This window comes from Patella vulgata, chromosome 6 (assembly GCF_932274485.2).
Source record: "Patella vulgata chromosome 6, xgPatVulg1.2, whole genome shotgun sequence".
Classification (NCBI taxonomy): domain Eukaryota; kingdom Metazoa; phylum Mollusca; class Gastropoda; family Patellidae; genus Patella; species Patella vulgata.
In genome coordinates this window covers 74,575,910-74,598,977 of record NC_065884.2, presented here as the reverse complement: position 1 = coordinate 74,598,977, position 23,068 = coordinate 74,575,910, and the positions used below count along the sequence as shown (strand labels likewise).

Genomic DNA, 23,068 nt, shown 5'->3' with positions numbered 1-23,068 from the left:
CCACGTCAGAAAATCTGGATGAACTTTCTCGGCCAATGCAGGGATCGAACACGCGACCTCCAGGCTAGCGAGCCAGCGTCTTACCCACTTAGCCACCGTGTGCAAAACAAACAAATAGAAAATGTTGATCTCCTAAATTTTACACCACTTTTTTTTCATTACAATAGAGAAAGAAATGGGGTTTAACGTTCACAAGCTATGTCATTTCGGGACTAACATGGTTTCAATTTTATTTCAATAATTCACTTGTGAGTAGGGGTCTTTAGCAGTGGGAGGAAACTGGCGGACCGGGAGAAAGTCAACGAGGTTGGACAGACCACTCAACTCCTTGTCACGTACAACCGGGAAATCAAAACTAAACCAGCTGACTCAATGACAGACGTTATGATACAGCGCGCACGTGCTAACCATTTGGCCATCCAACCCACCCTTTCTTACAATAACTTTTTATTTTGATATTAAAGAGTGCAATAACTTGTATCCTAAACCAACAGGATATTTCCCATTGATTCACTACCGGTATACAAAACCAGCGGCTGCCAGACAGGATACGCCCACAGAGAACAAGCTAAACAAAAAGCCATTAAGGGCCATAATTCAGGAAGGTACAATCAGATATGTGCTAGGCTTGGGCGATAATGAAAAATAAATATCGTGATAATAATTTATCTAATATCACGATAAACGATATTATCGTGATAATTTTTACGTGTGTCTATAGAAGTCTAATTTTGAATTCTTGTTAAGGTCTTGACCCCTGTCTTGTGTGCATACTGTATCAAATACTAATAAAGAAAAAGGTATGTTGTATTTATTATTTTATTAATATCAACCCTGGCAATCCCGTATAAATAAAAGCTTTTGTACTGACTTGGGTGTCGTGTTCGCAAATGATGATATAGGTTGGTTGTGTTGCCACCTTTAGCCATTACTGGATTTGTGCAAACTTTGCAGAATATTGTGGCCTGGTCTACGTCGTTTGGCTTAAACCCAAAGAAAGTCCAAACGGGACTGGAGGAATTTTTTTTAGGCAGCAAATCGTCGCTTGTTGTCACTTTTTTACTGTTGCTAGACGCCATGATGGATATTTACCCTTGACCCGCCGGTACGTAATATGCTATATTTTATACTTGTAGACGAATTTAATTCTATCAATAGAATGACATACTAGTTAGTCGAAGCAGAATATTAAGTTTTAATATAACGATAATATGTAACCAGAACTAGCAGGGTTCTAAAATCTACTTGTCTGAAAATCAGAACAGTGACAGTTGCGACTGGGGTAAATACTCTCCAACCTTGACCTTGCCAAACACATTTTCCTCGCTTACTAGTCCAAGCGACGATGTATTATCATCAATATTGGGACATGATAATTATCATAATCGCGATAATTTTTTTAAGTCACGATAAACCGGTTTTTCGATATTTTTAAGTAAGTCCGATATGATAAAATCGCCGATGATTTTATCACGGTATACCGAAATACCGGTATATCGCCCAACCCTAATATGTGCGAATATCGACTGGTACCAAGATCTTTGTGTTATAAACATGCATTTCAAGTTTCATTAAAATCGGATCAAAATTGTGACCTCTATAGGGTCCACAGCCTTGATATACCAGATGTTTACACTATTTGCGTAGAGGGGCAGCCGTTTTGTCTGGCATTTTTCATCTGATTTTCACGAAATTTGAACTCAACCAAGATTACGGTGTAACGGTGATATATTTGAACGTTTTTGTAAGTAAATCAGATAATAATTGTTACCTCTATCGACTCCAACCAAGATCTTTGGGTTATAAACATGCATTTCAAGTTTTATCAAAATCGGATCAAAATTGTGAGCTCTAGAGGGTCCACAACCTTGATATATCAGATGTTTACACTATTGCGTAGATGGGCAGCCATTTTGTCTGGCAGTTTTGGTCCGATTTTCATGAAATTTGAACTTAACCAACAATACGGTGTAACAGTGACATATTCAAACGTTTTTTTAAATTAGATAATATTGTGACAACTAAAAAACAACATTTTTCATACAATCAGGGCCCATAATTCAGGAAGTTACGGTCTGATATGCCCGAATATCGAAAAGAACCACGATCGTTGGGTTATAAACTTACATTTCAAATTTCAAAAAAATCAAATAAAAATTGTGACCTCTATAGGGTCCACAAGCTAAAAATGCCATTTTTCGTACAATCAGGGGTCATAATCCATGAAGTTATGGTCCCATACACGTACATGCCAATATCGAAAGGAACCGAGATCTTAGGGAAATAAACCTATATTTCAAGTTTCGTTCAAATCGGATGACAATATACGTCCACATGAAAATGTAGGCATATAAAAAGTAAACTTGGATAACTCGGGAAAAAATCTGACATTTCATCCTGTGCCGAATTATTTTTCCTGACTTTTTGTCAGGTATTTTTCTGACTTCTCTGTAAAACATCCAATTAAAAACCTAAAGCTTGGAACTTATTTCTTAACTAAGCAGGATGTCGAAGCACATACATACATATTCAGTACGGATTACAATGAACCTTGACCTGGATAGTTCTGTCATCAGTTCTGTCAAAATGGCTACCCATATTAAATCCAAGCACAATAAATGTTTTTAGTGGTTCTCATAGGGATGGTGGAAGATAAAATACTGAACAAAGACCAATAATAATTTCCCTTGATATTATCATTAATGTGGTGTCAATTCCCCCGGGTGTATGTATTCTACTGGAATAGAAAGGATACAGTTGGAACCAAAAGGGACAAAGTACATGCATGGTGCATGTTTTCTTTCAGTTAATCATAATACACCGCTCACTTTAATTACTATCAAGTATCAATGTAACACATAACAAAATTGTGACTGCTTATTGAACAGCCGTTTTCATAAATTCACTCTCATTGAAACGTTACTTTAGTTTTGAAGAAATTATTGTTGAATATCGCTAAATCGGAGATACCTGGATGTGTAAATAAAGTTAGAGTTATTTCCCTTTGCAAGCTTCAGAATTCGTCTGCCATATTGATATTTTCGCGCGCACGTACGCAATGTTTTGAATCAGAACAAGTTCATTTTGGTCCCTTAACATAATTATTTACGATATTTCTTCATTCGGAACCACGGCTGCATTATTTTAATAATAAACAACATCAATTTACGTATATATACGTGATATAACAAGTTTTATTAATGTTTTCCAAATAAATCTCCTTAGACAGGAGCAAACGATCTTTCACAACTTCATATGGTTTTGAACTTTGAACTTATACTGTATCCAGTCTTGATGACGACCGTGAAAATAAGTTTGTTTTCGATACTATCGATTATCGACCGACATTGCATTGCCGATTATCGATAGTAAAAATCACTATCGATACCCAGCCTTAATGTTTGTAAACACGATTGACAGTTCTCCTCAATTAGTCGCACAAACTCGTTTTATTTTGCTGATAAACGATGACATAATGGTCAAGCGATTTTTCACGAATATTTTCAACATGGAACCCTCGTAATCTGACTATTATCCCCATTTACTCACGTAACCAGAGTTTATATTGTCTACGATCGATCGAATTTCAGGAACATCATAACCAGTGTTTATATTGTCCACGATCGTTCGTACTTCAGGCACATCATGTTGAATAGGCCTACATTATATCACAACCAGAACACTGTTTATAATATCAGAATTAACCCGCCATCTTGAATCTTGTCTTTTACCGATCGTACTTCAGGCACATCAAGTTGAATTGGCCTACATTCCCATATATCACACTCGAACAATGTTTATAATATCATATTTAACCTCAACTCTTCAATATCATCTTTTGCGTTTTTTAGGAAGTTTAACGGGCCGTAAATAAGGATTGTCAATTGCATCAGGATCGGCCGATTCCTGCGTCTGAGCCCCGTCTTTCGCATCCCCTTGAGAATTATTGTCCGATCTTTTCTTGGAGCCTGTTGAATAAGTTTCACCTGGTTCTTGTGCGTCTAGATCCTGATCTTTAGGTAATAAAGCGTTTAAATATGGTCTCGGTGATGGTGCTATGGCGATCACTGGAATAAACAAATTATAAAAGTATAATTGATGATCTAGTTCTTCACTGATTAATCTACAATATTCAGAATCTCAGATAATCCCATGTCAAAGGGGCTGCATGACCTGCTTTTATATCAAAAAGGAGATGCATGACCTACTTTTATTTTAAATAGGGCCTGCATGACCTACTTTTATTTTAAAAAGGGGACCCCATGCCATGCTTTTATTTTAAAAAAGAAAACAGACTCGATAACTACCGCATGTAAAAAAATTTACCAGGTTACAAATAAGACAGGAAAACATGCCACACAGTGTGCTGTGAGCGAAATTTTACACAGGCAGTGGTAGTATGGCCTACTCTTATATCAATTCCAACTGCCAAGGGATCTTTTATATGAACACCAATGTATACACAGGACATTGTTTTTTTGTCCCATCTGAACGACTAGACAACTATCCTTGTCAGCTTCGTTGTCCTGCACCACTGACAAGCGGAAACCAGGTCAGAAAATCCCGATTAATATTCTCGGCCAATGCAGGGATCGAACACACGACCTTCTAGCTAGCTAGCGTCAGTGTCTTACCCACGTAGCAACACACATTCTACAATAGATATCGCTTGTGTGATAACTTCATAAACATAATCTTTACATAAATTTGTTTGAGTAATTAAAGATAGGTTGCCAGGCAATGAAACATACACCCACAGCAGCAAAATCGTCTGGGTAGTCAACAAGAGTTGTCGCATATTTTTACTTTTGTTGGTAATGAAACATTTATAATACAATAATATCTGATTAAGATTAACAACTCATTAAGTAATTATCAGAAAATCATTAGAATATGTTTGGCCCATGCTAATGTTTTTAGTTTACAAAGCATTTAACAGCATGGAGTTAACGGTGAAACTCAATATGTACTTGTTCGTCTCAAGACCTTAAACGCTGTGTATCAATCTAAAGTCAATTGAGACGATTATATAAGGCAGTGGTTCTCAACCAGTGTGCCGCAAAATCTTCCTAAGTGTGCCGCGAAATTTTGAACGGCACACTAAGAAAATGCGAAAAACCACATGATCCCAATTGGGCATTCACTGATGTCTACTGGTAGGTGCATATATAGCTGTGTTTTTCTTAATTCAGTTTGAGACATGCGGTGTGTCTATGACTAGTCTGTGTCTACGGTTGTATGTCGTCTGTGACTTGTCATGTTTTTACATATGTATTTAGCAAAATTCAAATATTTGTCCTATATATTTAGCCAGGTGTGCCGCTATTTTTTCATGCGTTCCAAGGTGTGCAGTTGGCAAAAAAAGGTTGAGAACCACTGTTATAAGGTGTAAACATGGCATATAAATATAAAATCAATCAGATGGTCTCTAAAGCATCCACAAGGGCAGTTATTATTGGAAATCGTTGAATATTAATAGGCTTCTTTATCTCATAACCTTAAACACTGTGTATAATTTTAAAGTCAATCGGATATTAACTTTAGCCTCTAGAGTGGCCACAAGATATTTCAAAGTGACCAAGGGCCATTACTCGTTGAATCGTTGAAAATCAATTGGCTTATGCATCCCATTACCTAAAGCAATATCAACTTAGCATCTAGAGCACCCACAAGAATTTTCAAAATGATCAAGGGCCATAACTCTGGCAGTAATTATCGGAAATTGCTGCAAATCAATAGGCTTCTTCATCTCATGACCTTAAACACTGTGTATACAACTAAAGTCAATCGGATATTATATTTAGCCTTGTGGATGCCGGGGCGGACGGACGGGGGTCGATAACATTATACGACCACATTTCAGTGTGGGCGTATAAAAAGGAAAATACTTTTTTTTTATTAACCAGCGAATGGCAGGCAAGATACGCCCACATTTTGCAAGAGATGGATAGAGAACAAGCTAAAAAATCAAGCGATTTTTCACACAATCAGGGGCCATAATTCAGGCTGTTATGGTCTGAAATGCACGAATATCGAAATGGACTGAGATCTTTGGGATATAAAGATATATTCCAAGTTTCATCAAAACCGGATAAAAATTGTGACTTCTACAGGGTCCATAACCTTGGTATTACATACTTTTACACTATTTGCGTACAAGTAATGTCCATTTTGTCAGGCAGTTTCGGTCTGATTTTCACGAAATTCGAACTCAACCGTCATTACATTAGGATGTAATGGTGATACCTTTAAACGTTTTTTAAAATTGGATAAAAATTATGACCTCTTGAGGGTTTACAAGCTAAAAATGTCATTTTTCGTACAATCAGGGACCATAATCCTGGAAATTACGGTCTGATATATTAAAAGAAACCAAGATCTTTGGATTATAATCATACATTTCAAGTTTCATCAAAATTGTGACCTCTAGAGGATCCACAACCCTGATATACCATATATTTACACTATTTGCGTACGAGGGGCAATCATTTTGTCCGGCAGTTTTGGTCCGATTTTTACGAAATTTGAACTCAACGACATTACGGTGCAACGGTGATATATTCTCACTTTTCTTTTTTAAATTGAATAATAATTGTGACCACAAGCTAAAAAGACGATTTCCCATAAAATCAGGGGCCATAATTCATGACCATTTCACAATATTGTAGTATGTAGGGTTTAATACTCATATTTAAAACTTACATGGAAATGCTGATGGATCATCTTTAAATAAATGCTGGGTATTTCCTGTTTTAGCTATAAATCGTGTTAACGCTCTCTCGACATCGCGTTTCTGACTTGCTGCTTTCTCTCTCATTAACTGATATTCATTCAATGGTTGTTGATGCGTCTTAAAATAAAACACGAGAAGATTTTAAATTCTGGTAAAACAATACTACTCATTTTTTCTATAATCAGAGAGAGAGAGAAAGAGAGAGAGAGAGAGAGAGAGAGAGAGAGAAATGGGTTTTAATGTCCACTCCACACAAACTAGGTCATTTCGGGACTAACATATGGTTTTAATTTTATTTCAATAATTCGCTTGCGCATAGGGGTCTTTAACAGTGGGAGGAAACCGGAGGACCCAGAGAAAACCCACGAGGTTGGACAGGCGACCCTACTCCTTGTCATGTACAAACCGGGGATTCGAAACCACGCCAGTTGACTCAATGACAGGCTTTATGATACAGCATGCACGTGCTAACCATTCGGCCATCCAATTAGAAATGAAATGAAATGGGGTTTAACCTCCTACGCCATCAATGTTCAATGAGGGAAATTTTACCCGGACAGTGGCGCAATGCTATCAAATTCCAACTGTCCAGGGATCTTTTACGTGTACACTATACACTGTCCTCAGTTTTTCGTCCCATCCGAAAGTACCTAATAAAATCTCAGTGTTTGTTAGTACTGATATCAAGTACTAATTTAAGCTTGGATGCATCAGGAGCAAACACTGATACTAGCATCTGTAAATTTGGTCGTCGCTGAAACTCGCTATTTAGCGAAAATTGGTTGACTCAAATCTCTGATATGTTTTATTAAATCTATGACTAAAACAGTGATTGCTCACTGCGTTAGAGGAGTGACTGTTGATTAAAAAGATAAAACCAAATGATTCCTATGGGGGGGGGGGGGGTATTGTGACCGCTTACAATTAGATGTACAGATGTCGGTGAAAAGGAACACTGGCTGGTCACACAGATTGTACCGTATTCCAACTGTTAACAAGAAGTTCTGAGATTCAATACCAATCTTACCAATGTTTTAGTATAAGGATCAGGGAAGTGTTCTTACCAATGTTTTAGTATAAGGATCAGGGAAGTGTTCTTACCAATGTTTTAGTATAAGGATCAGGGAAGTGTTCTTACCAATGTTTTAGTATAAGGATCAGGGAAGTGTTCTTACCAATGTTTTAGTATAAGGATCAGGGAAGTGTTCTTACCAATGTTTTAGTATAAGGATCAGGGAAGTGTTCTTACCAATGTTTTAGTATAAGGATCAGGGAAGTGTTCTTACCAATGTTTTAGTATAAGGATCAGGAAAGTGTTCTTACCAATGTTTTAGTATAAGGATCAGGGAAGTGTTCTTACCAATGTTCTGATATAAGTATGAGGATCAGGGAACTGAGGAAGATGATCTGGAATATGTGAAGGATGTGTTTTTCGTTCTCCAGCTTGTAATGTTTTGTGAATCACTGGCTGTGTCATCTGAGCAGCTGAAAAACATAAAACGATCCATCAATCAGGGAGTGAGAGAAGGAGGGGGGAGAGAGAAACTAGGTTATTTTGGGATTAATATATGGTTGACATCTTATTTCAATAATTTGCTTCGTGCTGGTTGAACACTAACATACATGTATAGCTCTTCTCAATGTCAACACAGTGAGAGAAAACTGGAGGACTTCGAGAAAATTGGCATCATTTGCTTGATAAAGACGAAAGTATCCTGGCCAAAACGTCGCTTAGTATTAAACTCAGTAATTGTGTATCCATAAAATTGTACCTTGTGTTAATATGTTCAATTACTAAATGCCAATCAAAGAAGGCTTATTAATTTTACTAATTTATATAATGCATGTGAAATTTCATACAGATTGGATAATAACTGTATTACATGTAGTTAGAACGTTCACATGGATCAGCAAAGTGATCATAGAGGGTCATAACTCTAGAAATTATAAACGCAAATTGCTGAAATTCAATAGGGAGGAGCGAGAGAGAAATGGGGTTTAAGTTTAACGTCCACTTCACACAAACTAGGTCATTTCGGGACTAACACATGGTTCAATTTTATTCCAATAATTTGTTTGCGCGTAGGGGTCTTTAGCAGTTGAATGAAACTGGATTACCCAGAGAAAACAAACAAGGTTGGACAAGCGAACTTACTCCTTGTTACGTACAACCAGGGAATCGAAACCACGCCAGTTGACTCAATAACAGACTTTATTATACAGTGAACACATTCAGGGCTAGAAATTCACGCAAATCTCCGAATCTAATTCGTGCAAGGATTCTCGCAAAATCTTGCCCTGCAAATCTATAAGGATTCTCGTAAAATTTTTCTTAAAAAAAAAAAAAAATCTCAGAGAATTGTCGAGTCCAACTGTTGAATGTCAGTCAGGGTCAGTGTTCTTAATCGGCTGTATTTTGTGAGATTTACCTGATTGATGTTTAATCTAGTCAATTGATAAAACAATGAATCGGCCACATGGTATCATAAATCAATCTACTTTTGGCTAATATTACAACGCGTTAATTATTACTTGTTAAGTGTTGGCTTCAACAACAGTCATACCTTAGTGAAAATCGGTCATATGTGGTTCATAATCCGAGTAATTAGCACATTTAACGGTGATTTTGATAATCCAGTAAAAAAAAACAAAACAAGCTTGCTAATAATTCGTAATAGGTTCAGTAAAATATGCCACATGGTGAATGAAGACGATCATGGCATGGTTTGCAAATCACACATCTTCCATACTCCGCCGTGTAAATTCCAGGTACAGGTAGTTATTAAAATAATAACTGGATCATACATTGATGGATTCACTGACTAGCTGTTAGGTACATTTAAATCTTCATTGAATATAATCCCCTGATAGAACACCAAATACACGGGGAGAGAAACAGTGGATATTTTCCCAACAGAATCTCGAATGCCGAATTCCAATGACATGTGACATATCGGATAGAAGTAGGTCAATAAACCAGTTCTAAATAGCGTTTACCGTTATGTTTTTTTAAATTCTATATACATGCTGACAGAGGCTTAATTTTAAAAATATTATTGAAGGCTATATTATGGTCGTACAGAATTTTATTTAAATAGAGCAATATCAGTTATGGTTGTCATGTGATCATTGTGCTGTTTGTCTATCATCGACGAATGATAAAATCTTTTGCAAGTTACGTGACTAGTTACGTTATGGACAAAAGTCTACCAATTTTGCTATAAAGAAATGCCATGGTGCTGTATCAGCATATTTTGGCTACGCATTTTCTGGATATTACTTTTGACACAATTAAGCGTTTACCCAAAACTCCATCTGTTTTTTTTTTTTTATAATTGTATTTTGGTGTTTTAGATTAACACAATAAACACAGTTTTGTTTTTTTAGACACTATTATTAATTAAGATTCGGAGGATTCGTGCAGATTCCACATATGCGAATCCTCTTAGATTCTTGCCAAAAATGACAAATTTCTAGTCCCTGCACATGCTAACCATTCAGCCATCCAACCCCCGAAATTCAATAGTACAAGTAAATTTATTTAGATCATATGATAACTTAAGTCATTAGAATATTTACAAGGTTCAACATAGTGAAACAAGGGGCATAACTCTAGAAGTAATTAACAGAAATTGTTCCAATGAAAATATATATAAATTTTAAACTGACTAGATAATAAAAGTAGTCTGAAGAGTATTCACAAGAAAATTGTGGATGACAGATCATCAGACGCAACAGCAAATACACAACCACAATTCCAGGTAACACAACGCTCTCACCAGCCAGATGGATGAAATGGGTTACCCGGTAACACAACGATCTCACCAGCCAGATGGATGAAATGGGTTACCTGGTAACACGACGATCTCACAAGTCGGATGGATGAAATGGGTTACCAGGTAACACGACGATCTCACCAGCTGGATGGATGAAATGGGTTACCAGGTAACACAACATACGATCTCACCAGCTGGATGGATGAAATGGGTTACCAGGTATCACGACGATCATACCAGCTGGATGGATGAAATGGGTTACCTGGTAACACATCATACTATCTCACCAGCTGGCATACACCATACAGTTTACTATGAATACTATTATTTTCAATTCTAACATCCAAAGGGTTCTTTTAAGTGCACAGCAATAAACCTTAGTCTATCATCCCATTCCCGTATAACTGACAATTGTTTAAAAATCCCAAGCATCTTTCTAGGAACGAACCCGAGCCAATGACTTACTCACTGAACCACGGCGGCTACTCCAATGAATAAGTACAATATAATGATACAACTTACGTGGTATAAAAACGGATTTATTGGGTCTTTTAGCATGGCCTGCAATAGATTCAATGTTGAAACCTGCAGTAAATAGAAAATATCAAGTGATTCAATGTTGAAACCTGCAGCAAATAGAAAATATTATATACTTGTGGGTACATTGATAAATTGCTGACACCCAGCGTTATCAGGGTTTTTTATTTTCAAGTTCTGCATGGTCTCTCACAATTAGATTTTAGCTCAATGTATATTGTAGATTTCTCATCATGAAGTCTGTATGTTACATATTTATAGATCTCTTTCCGATACAAGTTTACACAAACTTGGCTAATGAAGATTAGTATACACCATGCAGTATACTATGAGAGTAATTTTACCAAGGCAGTGGCATTCCGACAGCCAAAGGTTAATTTACATGTACAGGACTTTAGCTTTTCTCTGCAAAACGTACAGTCGTACACACCAATGGGTACACAGAACTTTGGTTTTTTCTATCCCATCCGAACTACTATGCATGGTCACTTGCCAGACCGTTGTCCTGCACCACTGGGAGGAAGAAACATGGCAGAAAATCTCAGTTAACTTTCTCGGGCCATCTCAGGGATCGAACACAGGACCTCTAGGTTAGTAAACCAACGCCACCGAGGCTCACCCATCTTAATCACCGGATATTGTTTGCTGCCTTTACACTCAAACTCATGTACTTACCCATGTTAACTAAAGCCATAGCAACATCACTAACCATAGCTTCTGTTCGTCCTGACAATTCACAATAAGCTCTAGCACTTCTACCAACTTCAGTTAAAACTAAAAAAAATACAAAATCATTAAAATAACAAAATCATTAAAAATACAATTCACCATGAATACAAAATCATCATGAATACAATTCCTCATAAATTGTAGGGACGAGGTTGTAACTGCATCAACCAGACTAATAAAGATGGCATACCATGTACACTAATGTTCAAAAGAAAGTATACACTGTGCATTTTGTGCTGCATCAACCAAAGTTGTTTTTCCATGGTATACGGTATTTGAGTAGAATGTCAATTTGTTTCACATTTTTATTTTGCTTAGAAATGTTGAGTTTGGACGCAAGAGACAAACTCAGTAATGCTTTATCAAATGTTTTTAATCTAAACAAAACTTAGTCATACTTTTAGTGTGTATACTTTCTTTTGGACATCAGTATACATGTATATACCATACTATAGCTGCGTATATACCATACTATAGTACTGTATATACATGGTATATACCATACTATAGTATCATATATACCATGTTGTAGTACCATATAAACCATACTATAGCTACGTATATACCATACTATAGCTGCGTATATACCATACTATAGTACTGTATATACATGGTATATACCATACTATAGTATCGTATATACCATGTTGTAGTACCATATATACCATGCTATAGCTGCGTATACACCATGCTATAGCTGCGTATACACCATGCTATAGCTGCGTATATACCATACTATAGTACTGTATATACACTGTACCATACCATAGTACTGTATATACACTGTACCATACCATAGTACTGTATATACACTGTACCATACCATAGTACTGTATATACCATGCTATAGTACTGTATATACACTGTACCATACCATAGTACTGAATATACACTGTACCATACCATAGTACTGTATATACACTGTACCATACCATAGTACTGTATATACACTGTACCATACCATAGTACTGTATATACACTGTACCATACCATAGTACTGTATATACTATACTATATACTTAAGGGAGAAAGTTTGACCTGAAGATGGCTGCCATTTGATCTTTACAGTGCTGTCAATAGTTTTCTGTTCCTTCAGAAGAAGTCAACCGTATGTTCCCTACCCTGCACCTTTGAAGCCAAATTATGTACTTGGCACAAACTAGGTCATTATAGGACTAATATATGGTTCAATCACATTTCAATAATTCACTCATCATGTACAAGTTTGTGATTGAAACCACGCCCACTTGACTCAATGACACATTTTATTATCTAAAGAGTACATGCATGTCTAAATTGTTTAAAGACCACGTAAGATCAAAAATCTAAATTACATGTATGTATAGCCCATGGTTACTATATCAACTTTATGGCAACTTCTCCGACACGCCAAAACGCTTTTCAATTTTTCAATTACGACCTTAATCCGGTTGATTGGCTGGTGACGTCACAGGCACTACACATAGGATATACATTATCTATACAATATCTCACCGTCTGTACAATATAGCACTATCAATACACACGGCAAGTTGACAAGCGTCTGTTGACGGTCCAATTACCACGTGACTGGCCTAATCATAATCACCGAATTATCGTCTTTCATTTGTGATTGGAATATTTTAGAGTGAATTTCAAATGCCGTAGATCCATTTAAGATGCCTTTGTTTAAATAGGCCACATGTCAAATGAAGACGACTCAAGAAATTAGCGCATTTACCGGTAATTTGGATAACCCCGTAATACTTGATATAATGGTGCCAGTCATTTGTCGATATATTCATTATTAGCTATATATAATAATAATAACCATTTCTATACATAAAGAACAACTTTTATCGTAACTCCATTTGAAATTTACAGTGAATATGGAATTTTCCGATGACTATGCATAACATGTACAATAGATCGCCCTCATTTCTCAGCCAATCAACGCTGGGAATCTTATTACCATTTACAGTTACATGTACTACGGGTGTAGTAAATGAGGTTAAACTACGGCACGAAAATTGCACGGGATCATACGTGGAGTTCCTGGTGCCGTTTGGTGAGTGATTAAACTGTCAATGCAATTGTAAAATACTTTTATTAAAAAGAAGATAAACGATTGTTGTTTAAACGCCAATCAACAAATAATACTAGGCTACTTGGTTACAAAAACACTGGTGACCAATAATTATTGGGTAAATAATTATTCTAAACAACTGATGAGTAAAACTTAATGATGTTATACAATTAATGTGTGGGTGTACCATTCTACCATTAGTTCGTTCATGAGGTATTTTGCACACGTTCCACTTAGAGTGATGTCTTTGATCTGGCCGGCGTAAAAAAAGATAATTACCTAATCAACATTCTTAATCCCACTAACACTCACTGCTAACACCGACGTGTAATTTAAAACCCATGCCTGTATAACTTTTATAGTCGGATTGATTAATTAATGACAAATATTAACGACACTACACTTTATGTGGAAAAGCGAAGTGCTCGCAGTAAAAAACACATAGCTGGACCGGTATATTATTTACATATTAAAAGTGTTCGTCCAATAAGTTCCATATTGTAAAAAATTAATTAAGAGTTCAAGACTTCAAAGTTTAAAAGTTGTAGGCAATCTAAATTGGATCTTAAATTAAAATGAATTACAAAACGAATTATTCCGTAGTCAATTGTTTTATTTAATTAAGAACTAAGGGAGATTAAGGAATCAGTCAGGCGTTAATGAGTACACACGCCGGCTGTATATACATGTAGGTAATTAAGGAATAAACATTCCGAATATGCATTCGGTCACTGTGACGTCACTGGCGTCTGAGGGGATTAAGAGTGTTTTCGATAATTGGCAAAGTCGTTTTTACGGGAGGTCTATTTTTACGACTTTGAGTGAAGATAACTGAATTAATTTCAATCAGATTGGTGTGAACTTGCCGTAAAGTTGATATAGTAACCATTGGCTACACATATCCAAAAGTTCCCAAACCCATCTTATGTGCACTTTAAGAACTAAGGGAGATTAAGGAATCAGTCAGGCGTTAATGAGTACACACGCTGGCTGTATATAGGTAATTAAGGAATAAACATTCCGAATATGCATTCGGTCACTGTGACGTCACTGGCGTCTGAGGGGATTAAGAGTGTTTTCAATAATTGGCAAAGTCGTTTTCACGGGAGGTTCATTTTTACGACTTTGAGTGAAGATAACTGAATTAATTTCAATCAGATTGGTGTGAACTTGCCGTAAAGTTGATATAGTAACCATTGGCTACACATATCCAAGAGTTCTCAAACCCATCTTATGTGCACTTTAAATTGGCCCCTCTGTGACTGTTTCACCCCTACCCTTCTCAGTGATTGTATCACCCAAGCCCTTCTCAGTGACTGTAGCACCCCAGAAGTAAGTCCAAAGCAATACATTCAGCCATTTAGAAGATAATTAGAAGATGAAGGATGTACCAGTATTTCCTGGTTCAACAATGTATTGAATAACATGACTGTTAAAACTTACAACTTTGTAATAATTCTGTCAAAGTTTCCAGAGCAGAATCATCTGAGGATGTAAACCCATTTTCAGAACAAAGTGCTGCCACGGCGACTTTCAGAGCTTTTCTCCTAGATGCGGACGGTCCTGTTATATCGCCTGACATTTTTACTCCTATCTGTTAAAAATAAAAAAAACAAGTAAAATGGGTTTTAACGTTGTTCATGTTGTGGAATCATTCTGCACTGACTTGGGTACCATCAACTGGGGTACATGTACTTTGAACGTTTTTCAATATATTGTTTGAGCATTTTGTATTTTTCATTTATTTGTTCTTATAAAACCAGCGGTTGCCAGGCAAGATATGTCCACAATTTGCAAGAGATGAATAGAGACAAGCTAACAAAAAGTGATTTTTCGCACAATCAGGGGCCATAATCAAGGAAGTTATGGTCTGAAAGGCGCGAATATCAAATGGACTGAGATAAATGGGATATAAAGATATGATTTAGGTTTCATCAGAATCAGATAAAAATTGTCACTTCTAGAGAGTCCACAACCCTAGTATTACATACTTTTATACTATTTGCGTACAAGGAGCGACCATTTTGTCAGGTAGTTTCGGTTCGATTTTCAAACTCAACCGTCATTACGGTGTAATGGTGATATATACAAACATTTTTTTTTATTTAAATCGGATAAAAATTGTGAGGTTTAGTGGGATCACAAGCAAAAAACCTGTTTTTTCATACAATCAAGGGCCATAATTCAGGAATGTACGATCCGATATGCGCAAATATTGAAAGGAACCAAGATCTTTGGGTTATAAACATGCATTTCAAGTTTTATCAAAACCGGATCAAAATTGTAGCAATTAGAGGGTCCAAAATCTTGATTTACCATCTTTGGGTACGAGGGGCAATCATTTTGTTCGGTGGTCCGATTTTCAAGAAATTCGAACTCAACCATCATTGGGGTGCAATGGTAATATTTTCAAATGTATTTTGAAATCGGATAAAAATTGCTACTTCTACGGGGGACCACAAGCTAAAAACACACTTTTCCTCACATTCAAAATTGTTCAAAGTAGCCCTATTGGTGGTTTTGATTCGCAGCTCGTTGGATTTCTCTGGGTCCTCCAGTTTCCTTCCACTGCTAAAAGCCTCTACACCCAAGCAAATTATTGAAGTAAAATTGAACCATGTATGAGTCCCAAAATTATCTAAGTTTGTGTCAAGTGGATGTTAAACCCCTGTTTTTGTTTTATTTTCTTCATGAAAATAATTTACTATCACTAGAAGATAAACTAATTATAAACTAAATAGTCGTTCAAATTCATTACAGCTTTTTATAAGATGAAACAAAGACAGGATAGAGAGCGTGTCGAACCGACAATGATAGCAACCACTCAAAGACAGGTCAGGGTGCATGTCAGATCGACTATGATAGCAACCACTCAAAGACAGGTCAGGGTGCATGTCAGATCGACTATGATAGCAACCACTCAAAGACAGGTCAGGGTGCATGTCAGATCGACTATGATAGCATCTACTCAAAGACGGGGCAAGGTGCGTGTCAGATCGACTACGATAGCACCCACTCAAAGACGGGGCAGGGTGCGTGTCAGATCGACTACGATAGCACCCACTCAAAGACGGGGCAGGGTGCGTGTCAGATCGACTACGATAGCACCCACTCAAAGACGGGGCAGGGTGCGTGTCAGACTGACAATGATAGTACCCACTCAAAAACGGGACACAGTGCGTATCAGACCGACCATGATAGTACCAACTCTAAAACTCCTCAAAGTCTAATAATCTTTATCAACAAATCTCTTAAAACCAGGGAGCAACAGTGACTCAGTCATTAAGATGATGTCTCGCTCGCTAACCTGGATGTCCTGGTTCAATCCCTGCATTGGCCGAGAAAGTTCATTCAGATTAACCAGCGTGGTTCTCCCTTTCCAGTAGTTAAGAACAGAGGGCCTCGCAAGGGTCAACGTAAAACAGCCAGTAAGTGCAAGCCCCCACTCCAGTTAGTTTTATTGCAGTAGCACAATTTACCCAAATTACCCAGATTCATATCACAATAATTTATATCAATATTTGATTCTGTTTTTCATGCCAAATTATCATGTTAAATTTAAAATTATAGAATTTTTGTGTCAAAAATGCCCCTCATAATGTGATTGGTAAATAACCTATTTAGTGTAATATACAAGACACTTCCACAACTTCCAAACTACACTCAACTTTGCATAAGTCGGATCTAAATGGACTGACCAATTTTATCCAAGTTACGCGAAGATCTGACCAATTTTATCCAAGTTACGCGAAGATCTGAGTTAGCCGAAGACCTAGTTCAGCTCTGAACATAGGTCTCATATTGCCATGTACGTTCAGGAACAGTCCTATTAAATCCTTGTCGAAATAAAATCGGTTCCCAGTCAATTTTATTGGGCAATTTTTTACTGCTAAACGGTCGTGTGTCAGTCTCTGTTAATGCCTGAACAATGTAACAGAACAATTTAGTGAGAAAATAAGACCTTGCTTACCTCGCTAGACGGCTTTGGCGGACGCCATTAAGATCTAGATGTGGGCTGGCGTACAGATTTACATGGCTTGGTCATAAGACGAAACGAAATTTAGGCAAGCCGGGGTGGGGAAAAATTAGAATCGTTGAAAAGCTGAGAAACTTCAGCCAATTATTGCTTTTCCTAGCTCAATTACAATCAATTTTTTTCAAAATTCCAATTTCGTTTCGTCTTGTGCGCTGTCTTGTATTTGGATTTCAATGGCGTCAGCCAGGCCGTTTGGCGGAGAGGGAAATATTTTTAACAGGATGTTGTAAACATTCTGCCGATCCGACTTAGACGAAGGAAAAAAAGCCTGAATTAGATCAAATGGACCAAACATTTTGATCTGAGTTGAGCAAAGATCCGACTTAGCAAATCCAACTTACGCGCAGAAATTTAATAAGAAAAACGTGCAGGATCAAAGGGTCCAAACAATTTTATCCAAGTTGAGTGAAGATCCGAATTATACCAATCCGACTTATGCAAGGTTTACTGTAGTTGGAAATCACATTTGGAGGGACAATTTTAACAGAAATATGTTATAATTTTAGATTAAAAATGTCGGTTAGTTACAACTTCTAAACTAGTTGGAAATTGCATATCGAGGGGCATTTTTAATACAAGGTTACAATTCTAAACTCAAGATGTCAATTTGGCATAAAAATGGTATATTTTAATGGTGTGATAATCTACCATTCGCTAAGATAATTAATGTTTCTTAAATTAACCACTTTAAGATCAACTGGCTAGCAAGTCGTTAACCTGTCATCACTTTTCAACTCAACATTTGGTGACGACGTTAATCCAATCAATTGTTTTTGTTGATTTATTATATTGTTTAATATTTTATGCATTGTTGTTCTATCGACATGTCAATTTTAATTACAACATTTATCCTTTAGTATTGTCTGATTTTCCTTAAATATAACAAAATTTGTACATTGATTGATGGCATTCACTAGTTAGGATCTCTTACTAAGGGCAGTAACTGGCCTGTCAGTACTGTATTGTATGACGATTGACGATATATGTATACATTTATGTTCGGGTACACATTCGAAGTCTGTTATATCCGAAGAGAGAATTAACACCTCTAAAATATTATCAAATGTCGACATACATGTACATTATTGTGATGATATATGTGTTGAAACTTGGATAAATCATCCCCTCCCTTCAAGTTCTAGCTCTATTCAGAAGTATTCATACACAGATTACATGTCATTTGGGACTCACGTCATTTGGGACTCAAAAAAATATGACCACGACATTTGGGACTCGGGTATACGACGTTTGGGACTTTGGTATACGTTGTTTGGGACTCGGGTATACAACGTTTCGGACTCGGGATAATTTATTAGAAATACTGTAGGCCAATTCAAAACACGAAAGAAAATATTTATTAACATGAAACACGTGGTTAGTAAAAGACTCAACCAAACGATAAAACATTAGTTGCACTTACGGTTCTTTGATAATAATCGTTTCTCATAAAAGTTATATATTTATTTAAAACGAATAATATGCTGATGAATTTATTTGAAAATGACCTACACAAAAAACAAAATAAATATTTACACGACATGCAATCTTTTTTTACAAGCCCCTAAAAATTGTTAACGATAATCCGTGAGCTGCACAATGACATGCTTGTCGTAGATGGCAATACCAATCGATAAATTAGTGCGTACAAGGCAAAGTTTTTTTGTGGAAAATATAAGAAATGGCAACGATCAAAGCGGGATAATTAAAGCTGATTAACTAATAATCCCAATGTTATTACAGTATGTTCAAAGAAACCTAACGGTTTCTTTGGTGGATGAGGAAAAACGTGAGTTGTCAATCATCGAGAATGGCGGCCGTGTGTTGATTGCAGTTATACCGTTTCACGAAAAAACATTAGCAGTGGTCGGTCAGTGAAGCTCGTTTACTATTTGATAAAAGAAAAACAACGAAGTATTACTAAATATACACAAATTTTGAACAATATATTATTGTCAAGTTTTATACTCGCAGATAAAACAAAACAAAGGAAAACTAGCAGTGTTAATCGCGTTCTCAACAATCGCCGATCAACTAAATAAAACGAAAGACAACTAAGACAGCTGTTATCTCATAAATAAATAGTCCCAACTGTCGTTTATTAGCATTGCCAAAGGGTTTTTAAATACACAAAATGTCTCTAATATGATTATTGCACTGCATGCGTCAACTATTTAGATTCAATAATCTGAAAGAATTTTGAAAAAATATGGAAAATTAAAAAAGTTATGGCATTTTGAAGACCGCGAATTGGAGGCACCAAAATACGGCTTTTTTTTAAAAACGTAAAAAACCTGACCGAAGCTAATATCTCAGACACTATAATAGGTAGATCCACGAAACTTGCAGAATTTGAAGTTCAAGATGTACTGGATTGAATCAAATTATCGGGAGACTCTTCGGTTATATAGTGTGTGTGCTACAGACTCTCAAACTTACGACCGAGACAATTTTCGTTCAAGGTCACAGCAAAAAAATGACGTGATAGTTAATAACAAACCATGTAGAAGTCCCAGGGCTTTGAAATATTTACCCAACCCGTTTTTTGATGTGATAGATACACAAATAATGTTTTCACATTGTTATCGTGTTTTTTTATTAGGCATCAGCTACTCGAATTGCATTTTTTGACTATACCATGTCAAGGTCATACAGAAAGTGTAAGGTCACGGGTCAACTGTAGGTCTAGAGAGAGAGAGAGAAATGGGGTTTAACGTCCACTCGACACAAACTAGGTCATTTCGGTACTAACATATGGTTTAATTTTATTTCAATAATTCGCTTGCGCGTAGGGGTCTTTAGCAGTGGGAGGAAACCGGAGGACCCGGAGAAAACCCACGAGGTTGGACAGGCGACCCTACTCCTCGTCACGTACAACCGGGGATTCGAAACCACGCCAGTCGACTCAATGACAGACTTTATGATACAGCACGCGCACGCTAACCATTCAGCCATCCAACCCCCCTGTAGGTCTAGAGGCTATCAAAATATTCACAGTTTTTTCCTGGATACATACACATGCAAAACACACAGACAAAAATAGTTGTTTCAGGAATGGAAAATCACAAGTATTATGATCAATAAAAATATCTTTATTTCAATTAACAAAATCAATAAAACTTAAAATCAACAAAAATAAATAAATAACAGAATTTTTCTGGGTGAAAACTTATGACCTAAATCTAAAAATAACAGAAAACAAAACTGTGTATCATGATCAACATCAATCATATGAAAACTACCAACTACAAAACCAAAAATATAAAACTTAAAAAAATTAACAATATATGATATAGTCACAGGGATTACACATGACAAAATAATTTCTTTTTTGGCATGACTGGACGTCATCAAAGTCATATGCAAATACAAAAAGTTACATGTATAAGTAATCGAATGTTATGACATTATTAAAGAAAGAATCACCCCTTCTCTATAAATAACAAATATCTCTGGTTATAAAATTTAAAAAAAAAAGATGTACAACAATGAGTAAAAAATTGCATACAGTGATAAAAAATATCAATGCTGTATTCTCAGAACTAAAGCGTGGAGTGAAAAGTGGCATGAATCTTGGAGCTTGCGTCTGTGCCTGGAAAATAAAATTGATTTGGTACAGAGCAATATAATCACTGGCCTCTTCCGATTATGTTTTTTAAAGTTATAATAAAAGAGTGCTGCATCAAATAAACATAGTATAATAATTGTCCTAAAGTACAGATTGAAATGCCTTACTTGAGATTCACTTTCTCCAATTTCTTTTTCACTCTCCTCAGAATCTGTTATGAATAATGGTTGTGAATACTCTTCTTCCATAGTAAATATAAGCTTTAAAATAAATGAGATACACATTTTCATTTTGCCTATGCCAAGTCAGTCTTATTTCAATATTTGGGGATATATTTTTCTCAAAAGTCCATTTTTTTTTACAAGTAATGTTATTAAATTTGCAAAAACATCTAAATAGTTCACACTTAAGTTTGCAAAAGTTAGGTTAAAAAAAAATAAATCATTCATTGTGGTCTGATCCCATACACGCACCTACCAAGAGTTGTCTTTCCCTGATTCTTCCCCGGTTCTACTTTCCGTCTTATTGCCAATTCCTACGGGGGATTTTGGCAAAACAAAAGCTCAAACTAAACAAAATATATACCAGGCTATCCAAAAATGTCGATATCTCGAGCGGAATGCTCTTTTTTTCAAAGTTTCTATTACATTTAAAAATTAAAAACAAGAAAAATAAGCGAAAATTCGATCAAAATCTTACCTGCTATGGCAGTCCGCTAACTTCAGCTCACCAGGTTCCGGAAAAGTGCCACGTGACCACGTTTTGACTTCCTGAATATTCATGAGACCCCGTAGTAGAAACGGTACATTTTTCGGTCAGGTTTTTTAGCACACCAATAATAGGACAGCCAGCGCCTCTAGCGGCGTTTGGCATCGCTACGTTTATATTGAGTTAAAAATGTCATTTGTGTTGAGTCCCAATTGACGCCAATCAAGTCCCAAACGTCGTCAACTGAGTCCTAAATGTCGTTTATGTTGAGTTCCAAATGACGTGAGTCCCAAATGACGTGATACCCATCCATACACAGCCATCATGTCAATATTTGAGCCAATTTATGATAACACAATGATTTTTAATGAAACTAGATATTTCTACTTGTAGATTACAATAATATCAGAGGTTCTAAAAAGTTAAAAGTTGAAAGTATCATACATGTAAATATTAATTTGAGACGGTTCTGTGTCCACAAAACTAAACGCATCGAATCAAAATCATCATCTAAAGACATCTTTCATTTCAATTCATTGAATTTTCAATACGTTTATGCTTTGCTTTTCAGTGGCAAATAAATGATAAATTCAAGATTAAAATAACCGATGCTTACCTGACAGCCCTTACTGTAGGCTAAATTACCTGACAGCACTTACTGAAGGCTAGACCTTCACATTTGCTTGTAATGATTTATATACTTAAACAAAACAACGACTTGAACAAACAAACTGAAAAATTATTTTCTCGCCATGAAAGTAAACCGGAAGTTTGGACAAGGGGACGTAACTCTATAAATAATTAAAAAAAAAGTAGACGTGGACTTCGGCATAGTTTCAATAAAAATGATAAAATTGTCCCTATGTTGCAATTGCTACAATAATGCACTAACTGCCTGGATGCCTTTGCCAAGACAAAT

The 23,068-nt window shown here is 36.3% G+C and overlaps 1 protein-coding gene across 1 annotated transcript; it reads right to left on the bottom strand.

Moving 5' to 3' along the window:
* Nucleotides 1-815: 815 nt before the first annotated feature.
* On the bottom strand, nucleotides 816-22,925 carry LOC126825201 (transcription initiation factor TFIID subunit 8). Its single transcript, XM_050554755.2, has 7 exons — nucleotides 22,766-22,925; nucleotides 15,284-15,434; nucleotides 11,722-11,820; nucleotides 11,032-11,094; nucleotides 8,094-8,218; nucleotides 6,703-6,850; nucleotides 816-4,067 (listed from the first exon to the last, which is right to left on the bottom strand). Exons 2-7 carry the CDS (start codon nucleotides 15,420-15,422, stop codon nucleotides 3,832-3,834), a joined length of 810 nt encoding a protein of 269 aa, XP_050410712.1. The 5' UTR covers nucleotides 15,423-15,434; nucleotides 22,766-22,925; the 3' UTR covers nucleotides 816-3,831.
* Between the last annotated feature and the right edge of the window lie 143 nt (nucleotides 22,926-23,068).

What these genes read in the sequence shown, in the direction of transcription:
- LOC126825201 (XM_050554755.2), bottom strand. Translation starts at nt 15,422, where the DNA reads ATGTCAGGCGATATAACAGGACCGTCCGCATCTAGGAGAAAAGCTCTG. An exon ending in GACAGAATTATTACAAAGTT is followed by an intron (nt 11,821 to 15,283) that starts GTAAGTTTTAAC and finishes TATTTTTTTTAG; the next exon opens with TTTTAACTGAAGTTGGTAGA. An exon ending in TGATCCATCAGCATTTCCAT is followed by an intron (nt 4,068 to 6,702) that starts GTAAGTTTTAAA and finishes TGTTTATTCCAG; the next exon opens with TGATCGCCATAGCACCATCA.